General features: G+C 48.8%; 1 protein-coding gene across 1 annotated transcript in view; it reads left to right on the forward strand.

Annotated features, from left to right (window-relative positions):
• ctsz (cathepsin Z) overlaps window positions 1–15,400 on the forward strand; it is a 36,471-nt gene that overhangs the window by 5,699 nt on the left and 15,372 nt on the right. The window contains exons 2-3 of the mRNA XM_072514560.1: window positions 7,277–7,440; window positions 13,717–13,896. Of these exons, the coding sequence (XP_072370661.1) occupies window positions 7,277–7,440; window positions 13,717–13,896 (344 nt within the window). The remainder of the gene's footprint in view (window positions 1–7,276; window positions 7,441–13,716; window positions 13,897–15,400) is intronic.

A 15,400-nucleotide genomic window follows, 5' to 3' on the forward strand; every position in this document is an offset into this window, starting at 1 on the left:
TACCCCCTGGATTTGGGGCATCCCGGCGATGGCGGAGAACCCTCCTGCCCGGGCATCTTATTGGGCTTGGTCCAGTCAAAGTTTATATAGTCAGCTGCCCTGGCGTGTGGGGCATCCGTGACTTCACAGATGCACTTCTGGACATGGGAGATGCCACACAGAAGCCCCACTCAAGCCTTGGAATGATCCTGAGGCACAGAGATTCAGAGCTGCAGTGACCTTGATGGCCTCCGGGAGTGGGTATCGTCCTCCTCCACATGGTGCCAGGACCGCACTGTCCGACATCAGTTTGAAAGACCAGTGATGCCTATGCACCTTGGACTGTCATTGGTCTCCCCCTCTGGCCTGATGGGCAGTCGGGTCCTCAGTATCCACCACATGCACCGCCGCCTCGGGCCTCTGTCGAGACTGGTGCCCCGCTTGGCCTGTCAGCAGCCCCACGAGGGCAGCTTCCGTGGGTCCACAATATCATTCATACTGTGATATATATTTTTTAAAAATATTTTTATTTTCCTTTTTCACATTTTCTTCAAAATTTACACACCACCAACAAACAGTAAACGGTAACGAATACAATGTCAATCCCTTTATTAACAACAACAATCCCATTCTCCCACCAACCCCCAAACAACGGCCCGCATGACAATATAAGCATCAAATAAAAAGAAACAGCCCAAGAAAAAAAAGAAAAAGGAATCAGGAATCGCTCTTGGTCACCATTAATATATATAGCCCCCCCCCCCCCTCCCCCCACACTAATATTCAAAGCCATCCAATTCCTGAAAGTGTACTGTGAAGGACATCCATGAATTGTAGACCCCCCCCCCCCCCCCCACATATTCCTCCCCTCCACATCCTCTTGTAAACCTCTCCCCCCAGCATCGGTTTCTTTCCCCAACTTTTCACCCCGGCTAGACTCAGCGAAACCTGTTCTACCAGGCTCCGATGGCCGCAGCCCTCCCCCACTTCACTCCCGTTCACTGGCCGACTTAAACCAGCCAGTGTGGAGGCCTCCGCCCAGGTCTCCTTCCCCCCTGCCCGGTCCCAGGGAAACAAAGAAATCCCCTTTAACACACAACCCCAGCATACACACCCAAGCCCCAAAGAACCATCATTGCAAATGAAAGTCCCAACTCTTCCCTTGTCCCAATATACAGTGTCGACTCATTTAGTACGTACACCAACACACAGTGAAAAAATAAAGTTACATAAGGCTACATCGGTACAAGACCAACTCTCAGTCCAATTTCTCAATTCTGCCACAGTCCTGCCTTTGCAAACCCTCCGCTGCTTCCGCCGTCCCAAAATAAAAGTCCTTGGATTTGTAGGTCACCCTCAACTTAGCTGGATACACTATGCCGCATTGCACCTTGCTTTTGTACAGTGCCTTTGTCACCCGGCCGAAGGCCGCCCGCCTCCTCGCCAACTCCACCGTAAAGTCCTAGTAAATGCGTATACCAGCTCCAGCCCACTGCACCACCAGCTTCTGCTTTGCCCAGCACAGTACCTTCTCCTTCAAGCTGTACCTACGGAAACAAACAGTCACTACTCTTGGCCTCCACGACCTACGAGCCCGATCCAGTTCGTATCGAGAGGGATCGTCCCCCTCCCCAATAGCTCCGCCAACATCGTGGCAAAATACTCCGTCGGCCTCGGGCCTTCCACCCCTTCGGGCAGACCCACGATCCTCAGATTCTGTCGGCTGGGTCTGTTTTCCAGGTCTTCCATTTTGGCTCACAGACCCTTGTTGGTCTCTATCACCCTCCGCAGCTCCTTCCCCATCGAGGTGAGTTGATCACTATGCTGCGATAATGCCTCTTCCACTTCCTTCAGTGTCTCACCTTGTTCCCGCACCTCCGCCGCTGCGCTTGATACCGCCGCCCTCACCGGGGCAATCTCCTCCTCCACCGGCACTTTCAATACTGTCCCCATCTCCTTCTTCATCGCTTCCACGTGCTTTGTGAACTGTTTTTCAAGTTCCACTGCCATCACCTTGGTCATTCCTTCTGCTGTGAGCGATGCGGCCTCCCCTGGTGTTCCAGCCTCCGCTTTCCTTACAGTTCCTGCGCTGACTTTTCCACTCACTGGCTGACTTCCATTAGCCCCCTTTTTCACGGCCGTTTTTTTCGAAAACTTGGGACATTTCTTCTCACTGTGTCTTCCTACAACTTTTTCAGCACCCATTGTCCCTGGGACCAGGCATTAAAACCCCGAAAATTCTATTCCCGAGCAGGAGCCCTCCAACGTGTGGCTGCCTCCTGCCCGCCATCACCGGAAGTCCCCCATACTGTGATATCTGTAAGGATTTGGAGACTGTGTAAGACTGACCACCAGCTATGGCTTCTACCCTGGACCTGTGGGTCCCCAAGGCCTCTCCCACCCTCACAGCCCCTGCCATCCCTCATGGCGCCATCCAGCATGCCCTGCACACGCACCCCTGGTCCACAGCAGGGGCTCCTGGGCAATGGACCCCACACCCTGTATCGCAGGCACCCGCTGGTAACGTTACCTGGACTGGGCGTGGTTCCCTCCTCGATCCATACACCTACCCTCTGTCGCGGGGATGTTCCCAGTGCTGTGGCCCAGCGCTTGGGTGTTGGAATGTTGGCTGCTGCCTTTGTGATGTTGATGCTTCCGGACTTCAGAACAAGTGTCCAGGCCTCATGACCTGACTGGATGCTAGGCAGTAAGAGCAACCTGTGTCTTGGCACGTTGTATCCACGGGGATCCACTTGGGAGCTGTCAAGTGCTCACATTACTAGAATTGCCAATTTCCCATTAGCAATAGCCTTCATCTGTGCGGCCAGCAGCCTCCACGGTCAGTGGGATTTAAAATGACCTTCTGAGTGCCCAACAGAGCTCCTCCCCCCTCCGGAGCTTCACCACAACCCTCATACTGGGGCAACATCTGACTGCCTGATTTCAAAGATGGCTACTCACCTCCTAGGACCCCCACAGCAGCCATTGTGCTGGCTTCATGTTTTTAGACAGGTGTGCTGAATGGTACCTGCGTGACCTTCACTGGGAAGGCGGTTAGATCACAGGAGGTTGTTTGATAGGGGGTCCTTTCCGTTAATGGGATGGAGATTGGACTTAATTGGTGATTATTGGTTTCTCGTGACTCCGTGGCATGATCCAGATCTCGCCAATGGGAGCAGGTCAGATCGGAAACCGATTGGTGCCCGTCGTGGTTCCTGATTTCAGCCTCACCCTCAATCTAACCAGCCGGCTCAATTTCGGGCCCAGCGTGACGAGGCCGGTAGATCATATCCACTGAGTTGGATCAAAGTTGAACAAAGTGCTCAGAGGTGAAAAGGTTAGAATGGTTATATTGACGTAGTGTTTTTAATGTACAGAAAAACAACCTGGGGTGCTTCACAGATTAGATAACTAAACAATGAGCACAAATTGGGGGTTAGGTCAGGAGACCAAAGCAAGAATTGAAGGAGTGGGCTTGGGTAATGTTTTTAAAGGGAGTGAGAAAGAAATTTTAAAAGTGCATCAAGGAGAATATTTTGCAAAGCAGGGCTGAGACAGTTGAAGACAACTTCTGTAAAAAACAGATAATGATCCTGACTCTAGCTGAAATTGCTGATAAAGAGGAAGAGGTTGGCAGGGAGCCAGCAAAAGACTTTGAACATGGAAAACATCTGTGAGCTTAATCTCCGCTTTCTGATCAATAAATTAAACAGTTTAATTGAAGGCGCCTGTTGTGAACAGAGAGCCTTGAAGGGGGCTGGTGCTGAGAATATTTGCTCAGGGTATGCTTTGAGGAATTTGATCGGGTTCAAGGGAGAACATTATTGAAACTTGTTGGAGACGCAAAAATGAAGCAAAATTACTTCAATGGGACATAAGACAAGAGAGAACCAGGCCAAACTAGACTGCACCTGTTGCATCCTATTCAGCCCTGAATTGAGTTTTGGGCCCATATCCTCTCCATCACATAGACCATTGTAACATTGCCCATCTCCTCCCGTGCCTTAGCCAATCTGTAACTGAAACTCTCAACGATTCTTGTTAACTGAGCCACAACTATTTCAATGCTCTCCTAGGCCACCCTATCTTCTAATCTCCATAAACGTGAGCTCCTACAAACTCTGCCTGTATCCTAACTCGCAACAATTCTCCCATCACCTCTTGTCTTTGCTGACCTCCTGGTTCACCAGCATCCTATTTTCCAAAGTTTGACCTCTTGTGCATCTACCAGTCCCTTCACTTTCCAATTGCTGTGGTCAGCAATGATATGGCCGTCAGCTGCCCAACCCTAATCTCTGAAGTTCCTTCCGCACGGTTCTCTGCTTCTGCACATCTCATTCAAAACTTCCCTCTTTGACCAAAAATCAAGTCACATCTCCTCGTATGTGGTATGGTGTCAATTTTTTGCCTAATCATACTCCAGTGGAACACCTTAACATATACCACACTAAAGGTACTACATAAATGCAAGTTGTTGTATTAGAATAGGCAGACTAGCATCAAAGAAGCAATTTAATGTGAGGAAATATGAGATATATTATCACAAAAACACGAGGATTGTGAGTGTATACTCAATGGGAGGAAGGTGAAGGACGTGCCGGAACAGAGACCTACAGATTCAAAATCCATGTAGGTGTTTGAGCAGATAAAGACATTTTCAAACGAGGCCAATGACATTTGAGCTTTATGAATAGGGATATAGAATTCTTGGGGGAAGAGGTAAAGTTACAGTAATGTGCACTGTTTTTAGTGGCATGTTACAGGCAGGACATTAAAACGACAGCTAGTCTATAGTGCAGGATAATGCTTGGCAGTGAAACTACATGTTGAGGAGGGACTTGAGATACCACGACTACTTCCACTGGAGCAGAGAAAATTAAAAGGAGATTGAGGGTTTTGAATGATGGGGAGGATAGGGACAGACTATTTCATCTAGTTGGATGATAAGTAATGTGAGGCCGTTGAGTCACTGACAGCTTGAGAGGGGCCGGGTGGGGAGAACTCTCTTCATGCAGATTTAGCAAGACTTTGCCACAGCGAAAGGTTGAGGCATCTTGAGAATACTGTCCTCCCTATGCACAATTACCACCTCCCCCCGCCCCCGGCAAACACTGGCCCACCATCCAAAATAGAACACTCCTGATCCAATCCCAGGAAATCCTTGTAAATTCTATTTTCGTTGTTCCCTCAAATTCCAGGCTAGAATAGAGACCACTCTGGCAAAATACATTCACTATATCTCCCACCCCCCCTCAGGTGCTTGATGCCTGCTTTGTTATTCAGATCTATATCATAAGAGGTCTGCAGTTTACATTTCCATTTTGAATTCACTAACAGTAATCTTGGCTGTGTGAACACTAGCGGATAGCTCGGCAATTGAGAAAGCAAAAGAAGAGGGAAGCAATATGTAGAGTCTTTTTTAATTTAGAATATCCAATTCTTTTTTTCCAATTAAGAGGCAATTTAGTATGGCCAACTGACCTACTCTGCACATCTTTTTAGGTTGTGGGGGTGAGACCCATGCAGATACGGGGAGAATGTGCAAACTCCACAGGGACAAGTGACCAGCAATATGTAGAGACATGAAGTTCGGAGATGGGAGTAAGGGAGTGGTACACAAGTCACATTTCTCATGGAATGAACAAAGAAGCATCATTAAAGAGAGTTGGCAGCAAGTCATTGTTCAAAATTGGGCATTGTCCATATATTTTCTCATGTCTTAATGTCCAATATCCTGTCAGGAAAGAGCTGTAATCTCTCATTGAATATTAGAAAGGTTCAATCCATCATCTTTTATCTACACTCAGTATCCTTCACTAGCCATCGTCTTAACCTGAAACAAACTGTTCACAACCTTGGCATCCAATTTGAGCTTCCGACTCTAAATCCTTTTCACCATAAAGATTGCATAGTTACACCTCCATCCCTCAGCCCATCTGCTGCAGAAACCCTCATCCATATCTTCTCATGGCTAGACTCGACTATTCCAGTGATCCTCTGACCAGACTCCCATTTGACACTCTCTGTAAACTTGAGCTCATCCAAAGCCTTGCTGTCTGTATCCTAACTCCCAAGATCCCACTTATCCATCTGTCTTGTCCATGGTGTTCCACATTGGCTACTGATTTCACAAAGCTATAAATTTAAAATTTCTCATCTTGCATTGCACCCCCTTCTTTATCTTTGTAACCTACTCCAGCCCTACAAACTACCCTCAAGCTCTTGCTTTTCCAACTCTTGCTTGTGAGTTCCCTCGTCTTTAACTCCAACTTTAATTGCTTCAATTTCATAAGAGTCATAGAGGCCACAGTGCACAAAACGCCCCTTCAGCCTATTGAGTCTGTGCTGGTCAAAACAAACACCTTAGTATTCTAATCCCATTTTCCAGCACTTGGCTTTGTATACCTTGGCATCGCAAGTGCACATCTAAATACTTCTTAAATGTTATGAGGATCTCTGCCCCCACCACCCTTTCCTATAGCGAGTTCTAGACTCCCACCTGCCTCTGGGTGGAAAAGCATTTCCTCCCTAAACCCACTTACCTTACCTTAAATCTATGCCCCCTGGTCATTTATCCTTCCACCAAGGAGGAATGTTTCTTGCCGTCCACTTTATAAATGCCCCTCATAATTTTATGCATCTCAATCATGCCCCCCCCCCCCCATCCCTCAGTGTCCTCTGTTCCAAGGAAAACAACCTCAATCTATCCAATCTTTCTTCATAACTAAAACTCTCCAGCCCAAGCAACATCCTGGTAAATCTCCTCTGTACCCTTTCCAGTGCTATCACACCCCTGCTACAATGTGGATTCCAGAACTGTACACAGTACTCTAGCTGTGGCCTAACCAATGCCAGCATAACCTCCCTGCTCTAAGTATACAATATGTCTTCTTAACGCCTGGGATTCCTTTTCTTTAACTCCTGTTTCTCCACATTCCTCTCTTTTTCTAAGACCTTGGTTAAAATGCAGCTCTTTGACCACGTTTTGTTTAGCCCTCCTAATTCCCTTTACTTGGTTCAATATTTATTTTTTGGTTACACCTCTGTGAAACAGGCACTTGTTTCTATGTTAAAGGCACTATTTTACGACAAGTTTGGTGTTGATTGCAGTGAGGCTGTTGAGATGGAGTGCTTACTAAAATACCCTAAAATTATTTCACAATTGGGAAAATTAGATGGCAAGACCTTAACAATTATTCCATCTGTTACTACATGTGTTTTCTAGTTTAATATTGTCGTATAAAATGTACAAAAACACTTTTGAAATTCCAGTTGTTTCATTTGTACTTTTCTGCAGGTCTTACCCACGGCCCCATGAGTACCTTCCCATTGCTGCTTTACCAAATGTTTGGGACTGGCGCAACGTGAATGGCACTAACTTTGTCAGCACCACTAGGAACCAACACATACCCCAGTACTGTGGATCATGCTGGGCCCATGGGAGCACCAGCGCTCTGGCAGGTACGACCCTGATATTTACATTAAATGGCTCCAGAATGGGTCAGTAGTCAGGATCATAGGGGCACAAAGTAGAAACAGGTGTAAATTCCTTGGAGGCAGAGTGCAGGAAAAGCTGTCAGTGCCACCAGGAAATAATTGATCTAATTTGGCTACATACAAGAACACAATTGGAATTATTAATTATTTTACCGACTTCCGGGTGCGGCGATGACCAGCTGAGTCGCATGTTTCGGCAGCTCCCGGTGAAACGGACTTTTGGGCTCTTGATAGGAGCCCCAACGGCAATTTTGACGGCTAAAAACACTGTGCGGTAAACCAGAAGGGAATCCCCCCTGGATACGGATGAAAAAAGGAGGAGAAAGTGGCCGGATTGCAGTGGATCCTTTAGAACAGCGGCAAGGAAGGCAAGCAAAAACCAAGATGGCGTCGGAAGGTGGCAGTTTAACATGGGGCCCTGAACAACAAGAGTTCTTGAAATGCTGTGTGGAAGAGCTCAAAATGGAAATGAAGAAAGAGCTGTTGGCCCCGATACTACAGGCGATCGAAGGGCTAAAGGAGGAACAAAAGACCCAGGAGCGGGAGCTTCGGGTCGTGAAGGCAAAGGCAGCCGAGAATAAGGACGACATACAGGGCCTGGTGGTGAAGACGGAGATGCATGAGGCACATCAGAAACGATGTGTGGAAAGGTTGGAGGCACTGGAGAACAATGCAAGGAGGAACAACCTGAGGATTCTTGGTCTTCCTGAAGGTGCGGAGGGAGCGGACGTCGGGGCATATGTGAGCACGATGCTGCACTCGTTAATGGGAGCGGAGGCCCATTAGAGGGGGGTTAAAAAGGGGGGAAAGGGGAGTTTTATGTACTAATCCTGCGATGTGGTAACTTTTCTCTCTTCCACATGTGGTGATGGGGGGAGGAGGGGAGGTGGAGGAGATGGGGCGTTGGCCATTGGGGGCGGGCCAAGGGAAAAGCGCGGACTTGGTTCCCGCGCTATGATAATCATGGCGGGAATAGAGAAGCAGGAAGGAGGGGGCGTCGCACGGTGCGAGCCGAGGTCACGGGGGGAAGCCGAGGTCGGCCAGAGTTTGCTGACTTCTGGGACCAACATGGGGGGAGTAATTACGCTAGCGGGGGATCTAGCGGTGGGGGTGGGAGTGGGGAATTACTGGGTTGCTGCTGCTGAGGAGAGGGGGGAGCTGGTATGGGAGGGGATGGGCGGGGGGGGCACCGCCTGGGGGAGATACAGCTGCGTGGGAACCGGGTGAGGAGCTGGAAAAAGGGGATGGCTAATCGACAAGGGGGGGGGTAGGAAGCCCCCCAACCCAGCTGATCACGTGGAACGTGAGAGGGCTGAACGGGCCGATAAAGAGGGCACGGGTACTCGCACACCTTAAGAAACTTAAGGCAGATGTGGTTATGTTACAGGAAACGCACCTGAAACTGATAGACCAGGTTAGGCTACGCAAAGGATGGGTGGGGCAGGTGTTCCATTTGGGGCTAGATGCGAAAAACAGGGGGGTGGCTATATTAGTGGGGAAGCGGGTAATGTTCGAGGCAAAGACTATAGTGGCGGATAACGGGGGCAGATACGTGATGGTGAGTGGCAAACTACAGGGGGAGACGGTGGTTTTGGTAAACGTATATGCCCCGAACTGGGATGATGCCAATTTTATGAGGCGGATGCTAGGACGCATTCCGGACCTAGAGATGGGAAAGCTGATAATGGGGGGAGATTTTAATACGGTGTTGGAACCAGGGCTGGATAGGTCGAAGTCCAGGACTGGAAGGAGGCTGGCAGCAGCCAAGGTACTTAAAGATTTTATGGCGCAGATGGGAGGTGTAGACCCGTGGAGATTTAGCAGACCTAGGAGTAAGGAGTTCTCGTTTTTCTCCTATGTCCATAAAGTCTACTTGCGAATAGACTTTTTTGTGCTGGGAAGGGCGTTGATCCCGAAGGTGAGGGGAACGGAGTATACGGCTATAGCCATTTCGGATCACGCTCCACACTGGGTAGACTTGGAGATAGGGGAGGAAACAGGAGGGCGCCCACCCTGGAGAATGGACATGGGACTAATGGCAGATGAGGGTGTGTGTCTAAGGGTGAGGGGGTGCATTGAAAAGTACTTGGAACTCAATGATAATGGGGAGGTCCAGGTGGGAGTGGTCTGGGAGGCGCTGAAGGCGGTGGTTAGAGGGGAGCTGATATCAATAAGGGCACATAAAGGGAAGCATGAGAGTAAGGAACGGGAGCGGTTGCTGCAAGAACTTTTGAGGGTGGACAGACAATATGCGGAAGCACCGGAGGAGGGACTGTACAGGGAAAGGCAAAGGCTACATGTAGAATTTGACTTGCTGACTACGGGCACTGCAGAGGCACAATGGAGGAAGGCACAGGGTGTACAGTACGAATATGGGGAGAAGGCGAGCAGGTTGCTGGCACACCAATTGAGGAAAAGGGGAGCAGCGAGGGAAATAGGGGGCGTGAGGGATGAGGAAGGAGAGATGGAGCGGGGAGCGGAGAGATTGAATGGGGTGTTCAAGACATTTTATAAAAAATTATATGAAGCTCAACCCCCGGATGGGAGGGAGGGAATGATGGGCTTCTTGGATCGGCTGGAATTTCCCAAGGTGGAAGAGCAGGAAAGGGTGGGACTGGGAGCACAGATCGAGGTAGAAGAAGTGGTGAAAGGAATTAGGAGCATGCAGGCGGGAAAGGCCCCGGGACCGGATGGATTCCCAGTCGAATTCTATAGAAAATATGTGGACTTGCTCGCCCCGGTATTGACGAGGACCTTTAATGAGGCAAAGGAAAGGGGACAACTGCCCCCGACTATGTCTGAAGCAACGATATCGCTTCTCTTAAAGAAGGAAAAGGACCCGCTACAATGCGGGGCCTATAGACCTATTTCCCTCCTAAATGTAGATGCCAAGATCCTGGCCAAGGTAATGGCAATGAGAATAGAGGAATGTGTCCCGGGGGTGGTCCACGAGGACCAAACTGGGTTTGTGAAGGGGAGACAGCTGAACACGAATATACGGAGGCTGTTAGGGGTAATGATGATGGCCCCACCAGAGGGGGAAACGGAGATAGTAGTGGCGATGGATGCCGAGAAAGCATTTGATAGAGTGGAGTGGGATTATTTGTGGGAGGTGTTGAGGAGATTTGGTTTTGGAGAGGGGTATGTTAGATGGATGCAGCTGTTGTATAGGGCCCTGATGGCCAGCGTGGTCACGAATGGACGGGGATCTGCATATTTTCGGCTCCATAGAGGGACAAGGCAGGGATGCCCTCTGTCCCCATTATTGTTTGCACTGGCGATTGAGCCCCTGGCGATAGCATTGAGGGGTTCCAAGAAGTGGAGGGGAATACTTAGAGGAGGAGAAGAACACCGGGTATCTTTGTATGCGGACGATTTGCTACTATACGTGGCAGACCCGGCGGAGGGGATGCCAGAAATAATGCGGATACTTGGGGAGTTTGGGGATTTTTCAGGGTATAAATTGAACATGGGGTAAAGTGAGTTGTTTGTGGTGCATCCAGGGGAGCAGAGTAGAGAAATAGAGGACCTACCGTTGAGGAAGGTAACAAGGGACTTTCGTTACCTGGGGATCCAGATAGCCAAGAATTGGGGCACATTGCATTGGTTAAATTTAACGCGGTTGGTGGAACAAATGGAGGAGGATTTCAAGAGATGGGATATGGTATCCCTGTCACTGGCAGGGAGGGTGCAGGCGGTTAAGATGGTGGTCCTCCCGAGATTCCTCTTTGTGTTTCAGTGCCTCCCGGTGGTGATCACGAAGGCTTTTTTTAAAAGGATTGAAAAGAGCATCATGGGTTTTGTGTGGGCCGGGAAGACCCCGAGAGTAAGGAAGGGATTCTTACAGCGTAGCAGGGATAGGGGGGGCTGGCACTACCGAGCCTAAGTGAGTATTATTAGGCCGCTAATATTTCAATGGTGAGTAAGTGGATGGGAGAGGAGGAGGGAGCGGCGTGGAAGAGATTAGAGAGGGCGTCCTGTAGGGGGACTAGCCTACAGGCTATGGTGACAGCCCCATTGCCGTTCTCACCGAGGAACTACACCACAAGCCCGGTGGCGGTGGCTACACTGAAGATTTGGGGACAGTGGAGACGGCATAGGGGAAAGACTGGAGCCTTGGGGGGGTCCCCGATAAGAAACAACCATAGGTTTGCCCCGGGGGGAATGGATGGGGGATATGGAATGTGGCAAAGAGCAGGAATAACGCAACTGAAAGATCTGTTTGTGGATGGGAAGTTCGCGAGTCTGGGAGCGCTGACCGAGAAATATGGGTTGCCCCAAGGGAATGCATATAGGTATATGCAACTGAGGGCTTTTGCGAGGCAACAGGTGAGGGAATTCCCGCAGCTCCCGACACAAGAGGTGCAGGACAGAGTGATCTCAAAGACATGGGTGGGGGATGGTAAGGTGTCAGATATATATAGGGAAATGAGGGACGAAGGGGAGACTATGGTAGATGAACTAAAAGGGAAATGGGAAGAAGAGCTGGGGGAGGAGATCGAGGAGGGGCTGTGGGCAGATGCCCTAAGCAGGGTAAACTCATCGTCCTCGTGTGCCAGGCTAAGCCTGATTCAGTTTAAGGTATTACACAGGGTGCATATGACTGGAGCACGGTTCAGTAAATTTTTTGGGGTGGAGGATAGGTGTGCGAGGTGCTCGAGAAGCCCAGCGAATCATACCCATATGTTTTGGTCATGCCCGGCACTACAGGGGTTTTGGATGGGGGTGACAAAGGTGCTTTCAAAAGTAGTGGGGGTCCGGGTCGAACCAAGCTGGGGGTTGGCTATATTTGGGGTTGCACAAGAGCCGGGAGTGCAGGAGGCGAGAGAGGCCGATGTTTTGGCCTTTGCGTCCCTAGTAGCCCGGCACAGGATATTGTTAATGTGGAAAGAAGCCAAGCCCCTGGGGGTGGAGACCTGGATAAATGACATGGCAGGGTTTATAAAGCTAGAGCGGATTAAGTTCGTTCTAAGGGGGTCGGCTCAAGGGTTCACCAGGCGGTGGCAACCGTTCGTCGAATACCTCGCAGAAAGATAGATGGAATGGAAAAAAGAAGGCAGCAGCAGCAGCCCAGGACTGGGGGTGGGGAGGGTGGGGGGGGTGGAGGGGGGGGGGGGGGGGGGAGGAACCAGAAGGACTCTCAGGGTTGTTAATATATACTGTATAATATGTATAGGTCGTTGCGACAGATAATTATATATTGGACTGTTAAATTATATTTTTGGAGCGTGTTACTTGTGATAAGGCAGTTGCCAATTAGGGTTAGTTTTCATTTTTGTTATTTATTATTTATTCATTTTCTGTTTATAAAATAGGTCATTGTTATTTGTGTTGTTATAATATTGTGTAAAGGATGCACAATGTACTGTGTTGGTTGACCAAAAATTTTCAATAAAATATTTATTTAAAAAAAATTAATAATTTTACCTTCTATGGCATGTATCAGTCTCTTGTACCATATTCCAGCTCTTATAGTTGTGTAAAGGGATTGAGGCACAGATAAGCCCTGATCTAACTGAAAGGTGAAATAGGCCCAAGGAGCTGAAAGGCCATCTACTGTTCCTCTGAAGTCCCTATGAGTTGCTGGAATTAGTGCAGTTTTTGAAAACTAAAAAGCTACATCTTCAATCTGTTGTTGCAATCCAAATTAACATAGAAACCTGAAGTAGATAGCATCCAGCGGACCCACTATGTTTACTGGGGCACTTCTACTATAATTAGCAGATTACTGGTACACACACTTGAACCCGATCACAAAGGCGGCAGGCACCCACTTTTCAGTTCGCTTTTCCTGGATCCGAGCATCTAACCATTTACGGCTCTTATCGCCAATAAAGTTTGTTCTCCCCAGCCACTGAATTCCCATTCCTTCTGGACACTGCCCTATCACGAGAACCCAGGCATTGACTCAAGAGGAAAGCTTCCTCTGTGCAGCCCTGGCCACAGTAAATGGCTCCCGAGTGAAGCTGCCTATTTAGCGGTAATGTAGGACGCAATGGTGGGTTATGCCAACAACGAACTAGTTGACCCTGTCAAACACATTTCATACATCTCCCTCATAGGCAACAGCGGGAAGAGACTTTCACCCCACCAGCCAGTTAGATTGGAAGTCTGAACCAGAGTGTGACAACCTACAGCATCTCCCAGTCCCCATGATGGCAGCTTGTGGCCCCCACTATTGCACCAGTTCTGCTACCCAGATTGTGACTATCTTAAGAAATGTTTCCTTTTTTCTTTCAGATCGGATCAATATTAAACGTAAAGGCGCCTGGCCATCTGCGTACCTGTCAGTACAGCACATTATTGACTGTGCTAATGCAGGCTCCTGTGAGGGGGGAGATCACACGGGGGTGTGGGAATATGCAAGTACGCATGGCATTCCAGACGAAACCTGCAATAACTACCAGGCCAAGGACCAAGGTAAAGTTCTCTCTGTGCTTCACCCTGTATTACATTCTGATTACATTTATTAGTCCATTTCTACTTGAAGAAGCATATGCATGGAAGTTACATAGGTTACATGGAAATTACATTGAATTTACAGCACAGACGCAGAGAACACTGAGAGGTGACCTGATAGAGCTCTTTAAAATTACAAAAGTGTTTGATAGAATCATAGAGTCATAGAATTTATAGTGCAGAAGGAGGCCAATAGGCCCATCGAATCTGCACTGGCCCTTGAAAAGTGCACCCTACTTAAGCCCACGCCTCCACCCTATCCCCCTAACCCAGTAACTCCACTGAACCTTTTGGACATCAGGGGGCAATTTAGCATGGCCAATCCACCTAACCTGCACATCTTTGGACTGTGGGAGGAAACCAGAGCACCCGGAGGAAATCCACGTAGACATGGGGAGAAAGTGCAAACTCCACACAGACAGTCACCGAGTAGACGTAGGGAAGATATTTCCACTTGTGGAAAAAAAGACCAAAGCTAAATATTTTTAAAAGTTACTACTAAATCCAATAGGTAATTCAGGGGAAACCGCCTCATCCCAAAGCAGGGCATTTGATCCAATTTGTCCATGCTAGTGTTTTAGCTCCACATAAGCCCCTTCGCACTTCTCTTCATCTAACCCTGTTACTATCTCCAACATGTATCTTTTTAGTTTTCTTTTAAAAGCATCTATGCTACTTGCCTCACCCACTTTTATTCAAAGCATTTCAACAAAAATATAAATATACAGAATATGAAAAGAACATCACATCGACCCAACAAACAACCGCCACGCCCCGCCTTCCCCATTTTAACACCCTTATCCCCCCCCACATAAAGCCCCCCCCCCCCCCCCCCCCCCAACCTTGTCGACCCCTCATTCTCCTTGAAGAAGTCAATAAATGGTTTCCACCTCCGGGTGAACCCTTCTACCGACCCCCACAAAGCGAACTTGATCTTCTCCAATCAGAAATTCTGCCAGGTCGCTCACCCACACCCCTGCCTTTGGCAGCCAACACAACAAAATCCATCTCTGGGCTATCATGGAGGCAAAGGCCTATCTTGCCCCAGAGTCCCGGATCTTCCGACACACCAAATATCGCCACCTCTGCACTCGGGACCACCCCACACCCAGAACCTCAGACATAACATCTGAGAATCCCTGCCAGAACCCCTCAATCTTGGGCACGCCCAGATCATGTGGACGTGATTTGCGCACCCCCCCCCACCGCGCACCATCCTCACCTATCTTCCACTCCCTCAAAAAACTTGCTCATCCTCGCACCTGTCATATGGGCCCGATGCACCACTTTAAGCTTGGTGAGACTTAAAATTACACACAACTAGGAAACATTCACCCTCCACAAGGCCTCAGCCCATATCCCAGCCCTCACTTCCTCTCCCAACTCCTCCTCCCATTTGTGCTTAACATCCTCCACCAGGACGTCCTCCCTCTCCATCAATTCCTTGTAAACATCCGACACCTTC

The sequence above is a fragment of the Scyliorhinus torazame genome, chromosome 8 (assembly GCF_047496885.1).
Source record: "Scyliorhinus torazame isolate Kashiwa2021f chromosome 8, sScyTor2.1, whole genome shotgun sequence".
Lineage (NCBI taxonomy): Eukaryota > Metazoa > Chordata > Chondrichthyes > Carcharhiniformes > Scyliorhinidae > Scyliorhinus > Scyliorhinus torazame.